The sequence below is a fragment of the Hyla sarda genome, unplaced genomic scaffold (genome assembly GCF_029499605.1).
Source record: "Hyla sarda isolate aHylSar1 unplaced genomic scaffold, aHylSar1.hap1 scaffold_1737, whole genome shotgun sequence".
Classification (NCBI taxonomy): Eukaryota; Metazoa; Chordata; class Amphibia; order Anura; family Hylidae; genus Hyla; species Hyla sarda.
The window spans coordinates 47,649-55,529 of NW_026608379.1; the positions used below are offsets into that span (position 1 = coordinate 47,649).

Consider the following 7,881-nt stretch of genomic DNA (forward strand, 5'->3'; position numbering starts at 1 on the left):
AGTAACACCTCTGTCGGTCCTTCACCCGCTGACCTCAAGTGTTTTACTTATACTTGTCTTATGGCGGCAGGAAATAGTCACCTGGTACAACATTCTCCGTTCAGCGCGGTACAACTACCTGAGGAAGACTTATCCGAGCACTCCAGAGGCAGAGGTAAGAGGACGGAGCCTATGACAAGGACTATGCTATAGACTGTGTATCCCAAAGAAGCCCCATGATATGGGGTGGAATATTGTTCTGTTCTTATTTTCATAGGGGGCGCTCTGTCCTCCATCTTTGTTTTGCTGCCCCTCTGACATCTGTCCTACCCTCAATCGTGTGCAGCACATTGCAGTATAGGCAGATTTCTCATCATATTCCTGTCAGTGGAAGGATCACCGGCGGGGTCATAAGGGGGATGGCGTCAGTATCTGGTGAACCGGCCCAACCACATTCCTGTCATCAGTCCTGGAGCTACGACAAGAATGAATGTTCTCTGTTGACCTAGACCGGAGGGTGGAGGAAATAAAAGGGGAACTCCCAGGGGGTCTCAGCAGGAAGTGGTGTGAATTTTTACCGGTCCAGATCAGTCATGGGCACAAGATGAGGCCAGACACCCCCGCAGGGCACAAGATGAGGCCAGACACCCCCCGCAGGACACAAGATGAGGCCAGACACCCCCGCAGGGCACAAGATGAGGCCAGACACCCCCCGCAGGACACAAGATGAGGCCAGACACCCCCGCAGGGCACAAGATGAGGCCAGACACTCCCCCTTCAGGGCACAAGATGAGGCCAGACCCCCCCCCCCCCCCTGCAGGGCACAAGATGAGGCCAGACCCCCCCCCCCCCCCTGCAGGGCACAAGATGAGGCCAGACACCCCCCCCCCCCCCCCTGCAGGGCACAAGATGAGGCCAGACACTCCCCCCGCAGGGCAAAAGATGAGGCCTGACACCCCCCCGCAGGGCAAAATATGAGGCCAGACTCTCCCCGCAGGGCACAGGATGAGGCCAGACACCCCCCACAGGGCACAAGATGAGGCCAGACTCTCCCCACAGGGCACAAGATGAGGCCAGACACCCCCCCGAAGGGGCACAAGAGGAGGCCAGAAACCCCCTGCAAGACACAAGATGAGGCCAGACACCCCCCGCAGGGCACAAGATGAGACCAGACACCCCTGCAAGGCACAAGAGGAGTCCAGACACCCCCCACAGGGCACAAGATGAGACCAAACACCGCCGCAGGGCACAAGAGGAGGCCAGAAACCCCTTGCAGGACACACGAGGAGGCCAGACCCCCCCCCCCCCCCCCCCCGCAGGGCGCAAGTTGAGGCCAGACACCCCCTCAGGGAACAAGATGAGGCTGGACACCCCCACTGAGCAGAGGATGAGGCCAGACACCCCCCTCGGGGTACAAGCTGAGGCTGGACACCTCCACTGAGCAGAGGATGAGGCTGGACACCAACTCCCTAGTGGGCTGAACTGTACTGTACATTGTATTATGTATTCCTTATACTGCAGCCATCGTTACAGTGGTGTGACTCTGTGTTTTATTTTCTAGTTGATACGGAAGATTACCCGCAGCTACACCAAATGTGGCTACATGGAGAAGACTGGACCCACCGTAAGTTACACTCCCCCATATTGGGTCATGTGCGGACTCTCATACTATAATATACCATCACGTCAACACTTCTGGGGGTCCATATATACTGTAGGGGGAGGGGGTATATTGTAGAATGGGGGGCACTGTATGTACTGTCAGGTCATAACCATTGGTGGTCCGTATATACTGTAGAGTGGGGGGGGGTCGGGACATGTCCAGTTAATGTGCCTCCCCCTCCTCCATGTTCCATGCATGTATCGATCATACCCCACGCTGTCATTCCATCTTATCTGCTGTCCCCTTATACTGCAGCTGAGAGAAGCCTTCAGGAAGCGATGGTTCAACCTGGACTCTGAGGAGCGGAAGCTTTTATATTACAAGAAACCTCTTGTGAGTATGGGGGGGGGCGGCATGTATACTGCATAGCTGGACTAATCTAGAACAAGACACATCACCCATCCTGACTGCTGTAGGACAAGAGATCTGACCTCTGTATTACCCATCCTGACTGCTGTAGAACAAGAGATCTGACCTCTGTATTACCCATCCTGACTGCTCTAGAACAAGAGACCTGACCTCTGTATTACCCATCCTGACTGCTCTAGAACAAGAGACCTGACCTCTGTATTACCCATCCTGACTGCTCTAGAACAAGAGATCTGACCTCTGTATTACACATCCTGAATGCTCTAGAACAAGAGACCTGACCTCTGTATTACACATCCTGACTGCTCTAGAACAAGAGGCCTGACCTCTGTATTACACATCCTGACTGCTCTAGAACAAGAGACCTGACCTCTGCATTACACATCTTGACTGCTCTACTGCTCTAGAATAAGAGACCTGACCTCTGTATTACCCATCCTGACTGCTCTAGAACAAGAGATCTGACCTCTGTAATACACATCCTGAATGCTCTAGAACAAGAGACCTGACCTCTGTATTACACATCCTGACTGCTCTAGAACAAGAGGCCTGACCTCTGTATTACACATCCTGACTGCTCTAGAACAAGAGACCTGACCTCTGCATTACACATCTTGACTGCTCTACTGCTCTAGAATAAGAGACCTGACCTCTGTATTACCCATCCTGACTGCTCTAGAACAAGAGATCTGACCTCTGTAATACACATCCTGAATGCTCTAGAACAAGAGACCTGACCTCTGTATTACACATCCTGACTGCTCTAGAACAAGAGGCCTGACCTCTGTATTACACATCCTGACTGCTCTAGAACAAGAGACCTGACCTCTGCATTACACAATCTTGACTGCTCTACTGCTCTAGAATAAGAGACCTGAGCTCTGTATTACACATCCTGACTGCTCTAGAACAAGAGACCTGACCTCTGTATTACACATCCTGACTGCTTTAGAATAAGAGACCTGACCTCTGTATTACACATCCTGACTGCTTTAGAACAAGAGAGCTGACCTCTGTATTACACATCCTGACTGCTCTAGAATAAGAGACAAGACCTCTGTATTACACATCCTGACTGCTGTAGAACAAGAGACCTGACCTCTGTATTACACATCCTGACTGCTGTAGAACAAGAGATCTGACCTCCGTATTACACATCCTGACTGCTCTAGAACAAGAGATCTAACCTCTGTATTACACATCCTGACTGCTCTAGAACAAGAGATCTGACCTCTGTATCACACATTAACCCTCTGTTTGCAGGACCCCTGTGAACAGGGAGGAATCTTCATTGGGAGCAGTGAGGCCGGGTACCAGGTAGCGGAGGGATTGCCAACAGGAGTGAAAGGGAATAAGTGGGACATAGGAATCACCATAAGGACCCCCCAGAGGGAGTTCATCTTCACCTGCGAGAACCTCAAGGAGCAGAAAGAGTGGCTGCAGGTGCTGCAAGAGGTCATCTCCAGACCCATGAGTGACCAAGACACTGCAGGTACGTACAGAGCTAGAACCTTTAGAACAGTACACGAACCATGAGTTACATTATGTCTTATCCTCCAGAGCTGCACTCACTATTCTGCTGTTACATCCTGTCTTATCCTCCAGAGCTGTACTCACTATTCTACATTAATCGATATAGAGGTTTCCTCCGGAGGCCACGCGGTGACCACACCAGCCTTCTTACAACACCCCCCCACACACCACTCCCAGTAGGTGGGGCCTCCAGCAGAGGAAGGGTTGCAGTACGTGGGGCCTCCAGCAGAGGAAGGGTTGCAGTAGGTGGGGCCTCCAGCAGAGGAAGGGTTGCAGTAGTAGGTGAGGCCTCCAGCAGAGGAAGGGTTGCAGTAGGTGGGGCCCCCAGCAGAGGAAGGGTTGCAGTAGGTGGGGCCTCCAGCAGAGGAAGGGTTGCAGTAGTAGGTGGGGCCTCCAGCACAGGAAGGGTTGCAGTAGGTGAGGCCTCAAGCAGAGGAAGGGTTGCAGTAGGTGAGGCCTCCAGCAGAGGAAGGGTTGCAGTAGGTGGGGCCTCAAGCAGAGGAAGGTTTGCAGTAGTAGGTGAGGCCTCCAGCAGAAGAAGGGTTGCAGTAGGTGAGGCCTCCAGCAGAGGAAGGGTTGCAGTAGGTGAGGCCTCCAGCAGAGAAAGGGTTGCAGTACGTGGGGCCTCCAGCAGAGGAAGGGTTGCAGTAGTAGGTGAGGCCTCCAGCAGAGAAAGGGTTGCAGTAGGTGAGGCCTCCAGCAGAGGAAGGATTGCAGTAGTAGGTGGGGCCTCCAGCAGAGGAAGGGTTGCAGTAGTAGGTGAGGCCTCCAGCAGAGGAAGGGTTGCAGTAGTAGGTGGGGCCTCCAGCAGAGGAAGGGTTGCAGTAGTAGGTGAGGCCTCCAGCAGAGGAAGGGTTGCAGTAGTAGGTGAGGCCTCCAGCAGAGGAAGGGTTGCAGTAGGTGGGGCCTCCAGCACAGGAAGGGTTGCAGTAGGTGGGGCCTCCAGCAGAGGAAGGGTTGCAGTAGTAGGTGAGGCCTCAAGCAGAGGAAGGTTTGCAGTAGTAGGTGAGGCCTCCAGCAGAGGAAGGGTTGCAGTAGGTGAGGCCTCCAGCAGAGGAAGGGTTGCAGTAGGTGAGGCCTCAAGCAGAGGAAGGGTTGCAGTAGGTGAGGCCTCCAGCAGAAGAAGGGTTGCAGTAGGTGAGGCCTCAAGCAGAGGAAGGGTTGCAGTAGTAGGTGAGACCTCAAGCAGAGGAAGGGTTGCAGTAGGTGAGGCCTCCAGCAGAGGAAGGGTTGCAGTAGGTGAGGCCTCCAGCAGAGGAAGGGTTGCAGTAGGTGAGGCCTCAAGCAGAGGAAGGGTTGCAGTAGTAGGTGAGAACTCAAGCAGAGGAAGGGTTGCAGTAGGTGAGGCCTCCAGCAGAGGAAGGGTTGCAGTAGTAGGTGAGGCCTCCAGCAGAGGAAGGGTTGCAGTAGGTGAGGCCCCCTCAGAGGAAGGGTTGCAGTAGGTGAGGCCTCCAGCAGAGGAAGGGTTGCAGTAGGTGAGGCCTCCAGCAGAGGAAGGGTTGCAGTAGGTGGGGCCTCCAGCAGAGGAAGGGTTGCAGTAGTAGGTGAGACCTCAAGCAGAGGAAGGGTTGCAGTAGGTGAGGCCTCCAGCAGAGGAAGGGTTGCAGTAGGTGAGGCCTCCAGCAGAGGAAGGGTTGCAGTAGGTGAGGCCTCCAGCAGAGGAAGGGTTGCAGTAGTAGGTGAGACCTCAAGCAGAGGAAGGGTTGCAGTAGGTGAGGCCTCCAGCAGAGGAAGGGTTGCAGTAGGTGAGGCCTCCAGCAGAGGAAGGGTTGCAGTAGGTGAGGCCTCAAGCAGAGGAAGGGTTGCAGTAGTAGGTGAGAACTCAAGCAGAGGAAGGGTTGCAGTAGGTGAGGCCTCCAGCAGAGGAAGGGTTGCAGTAGTAGGTGGGGCCTCCAACAGAGGAAGGGTTGCAGTAGGTGAGGCCTCCAGCAGAGGAAGGGTTGCAGTAGGTGAGGCCTCCAGCAGAGGAAGGGTTGCAGTAGGTGAGGCCTCCAGCAGAGGAAGGGTTGCAGTAGGTGAGGCCTCCAGCAGAGGAAGGGTTGCAGTAGGTGAGGCCTCAAGCAGAGGAAGGGTTGCAGTAGGTGAGGCCTCCAGCAGAGGAAGGGTTGCAGTAGTAGGTGAGGCCTCCAGCAGAGGAAGGGTTGCAGTAGTAGGTGAGGCCTCCAGCAGAGGAAGGGTTGCAGTAGTAGGTGAGACCTCAAGCAGAGGAAGGCTGGAGGTAGAGGAGGCCTCGATGTTTGCTGCGTCGCGCAGTAATATTTTATGATGATTGGTAAATAGTAATTTCCAGTAACATCGTCCTTCTGTCTCTTTCACAGAGGAGGCTGGATTCCGGAGGTCCCCCTGATCTGAGTGACACGTCTCTAAACCTGCGCTACATCACTGCGAAACAAAGGCGAAGGGAGAAAGCGCGGTCATCAGCTGAAACAGAGGGTTCTGTCCATGTGATGGACAGAGACGACAAGAAGACACTAGAGACTGATGCCAGTGCGCAAAACTACAGCAATAAACTAACAGACAATAACCACCATCATCTTCTTAATGTGAGAAGGGCCATGCTGCTATACTGCCAGCCAGGCATCGGCCCTGATGGTGGTGAACTACTAGCAGCATATCCTATCAGCGTCTTCTTATCATCCCCCACAATTATAGGGAGTTAGAAACAACATGGAGGTCATGTGATGATATGGGCTCCGCCCCCTTATCAGTAGTGTGATATGAAGCAGTGAACTTGCGAACTTTAGGTGGCGTTACAAACAGGAAAAAAACCTGATGAATCAGGAAGCGGAGGCGACCACCGACGGCTCAAGATGGGGACTTATGGCCATTTACCATCCGGCAGAAGAATAACAACAATGTCTATGTGTTCTCCATCATACACCCGGCAGATATCGACCCTTTAGGGGGGAGGGGTGACACATAGTCATCGGATCCTGAGCCATCCATGCCCTATACAGTACAAAGGGCCAATGATTACTACTGATCACCCAACACAATCAGAGACATGGCGTCCAATATAAATATATATGAACAGATGGCCGCCATGTGTCAGTGTTTCTGATGAGACAAACCCCATCCCCAGGGCAGGGCTGATTGCCTCGAGTGCCCACAGGGCAGGGTTGAAGGCCTCAAGTGCCCACAGGCCTCATTTGTGCATTTAACTACTTTCCAATAAGGCAGTGTTTTCCAAACAGTGTGCCTCCAGCTGTTACAGAACTACAACTCCCAGCATTCCCAGACAGCCCTTCCTGTCTTGGCCTGCTGAGAGTTGTAGTTCTGCAAAAGCTAGAGACACACTGTTTGGAAAGCCCTGCCATAAGGAATAATTAGTGGCCAATGCCACCATATATGAGACCCCAACTCTGAACCACTGGTGCCACCATATATGAGACCCCAACTCTGAACCACTAGTGCCACCATATATGAGACCCCAACTCTGAACCACTGGTGCCACCATATATGAGACCCCAACTCTGAACCACTGGTGCCACCATATATGAGACCCCAACTCTGAACCACTGGTGCCACCATATATGAGACCCCAACTCTGAACCACTGGTGCCACCATATATGAGACCCCAACTCTGAACCACTGGTGCCACCATATATGAGACCCCAACTCTGAACCACTGGTGCCACCATATATGAGACCCCAACTCTGAACCACTGGTGCCACCATATATGAGACCCCAACTCTGAACCACTGGTGCCACCATATATGAGACCCCAACTCTGAACCACTAGTGCCACCATATATGAGACCCCAACTCTGAACCACTGGTGCCACCATATATGAGACCCCAACTCTGAACCACTGGTGCCACCATATATGAGACCCCAACTCTGAACCACTAGTGCCACCATATATGAGACCCCAACTCTGAACCACTGGTGCCACCATATATGAGACCCCAACTCTGAACCACTGGTGCCACCATATATGAGACCCCAACTCTGAACCACTGGTGCCACCATATATGAGACCCCAACTCTGAACCACTGGTGCCACCATATATGAGACCCCAACTCTGAACCACTGGTGGAGCGCATTACTGAACATGTGACTAGTTATCAGAAGTTCATAGAGATGTTATTAGTGATTATAAAGAGTCATAATCTGATTAGGAAAAGGAAGTAACAGCGCTCCATAGTGTGATAAAAGAGGATTATTTGAATAAATATAGGCTGTATATATATATGTACTGCTCACCTGGTATAGTTGTGTAACCACATACACAACAATGGTGAGCGTGTAATATTGGAGTGTCCGCAGCTAGAAATAACGATGAACAGGAGGTAGCTTCAGAAGAGACGCCGGCTCCGCATGGCGCTGGACA

At 52.7% G+C, this 7,881-nt stretch overlaps 1 protein-coding gene across 3 annotated transcripts in view; it reads left to right on the top strand.

Annotated features, from left to right (window-relative positions):
• Positions 1–6,579, top strand: part of LOC130312892 (arf-GAP with dual PH domain-containing protein 2-like) — a 44,080-nt gene extending 37,501 nt beyond the window's left edge. For all 3 annotated transcript variants that reach the window (XM_056552613.1, XM_056552611.1, XM_056552614.1), the window contains 5 exons: positions 71–154; positions 1,541–1,603; positions 1,898–1,975; positions 3,275–3,503; positions 5,863–6,579. In XM_056552613.1, the coding sequence (XP_056408588.1) occupies positions 71–154; positions 1,541–1,603; positions 1,898–1,975; positions 3,275–3,503; positions 5,863–5,891 (483 nt within the window). In that variant the 3' untranslated portion in view covers positions 5,892–6,579. The remainder of the gene's footprint in view (positions 1–70; positions 155–1,540; positions 1,604–1,897; positions 1,976–3,274; positions 3,504–5,862) is intronic.
• Positions 6,580–7,881: the final 1,302 nt, after the last annotated feature.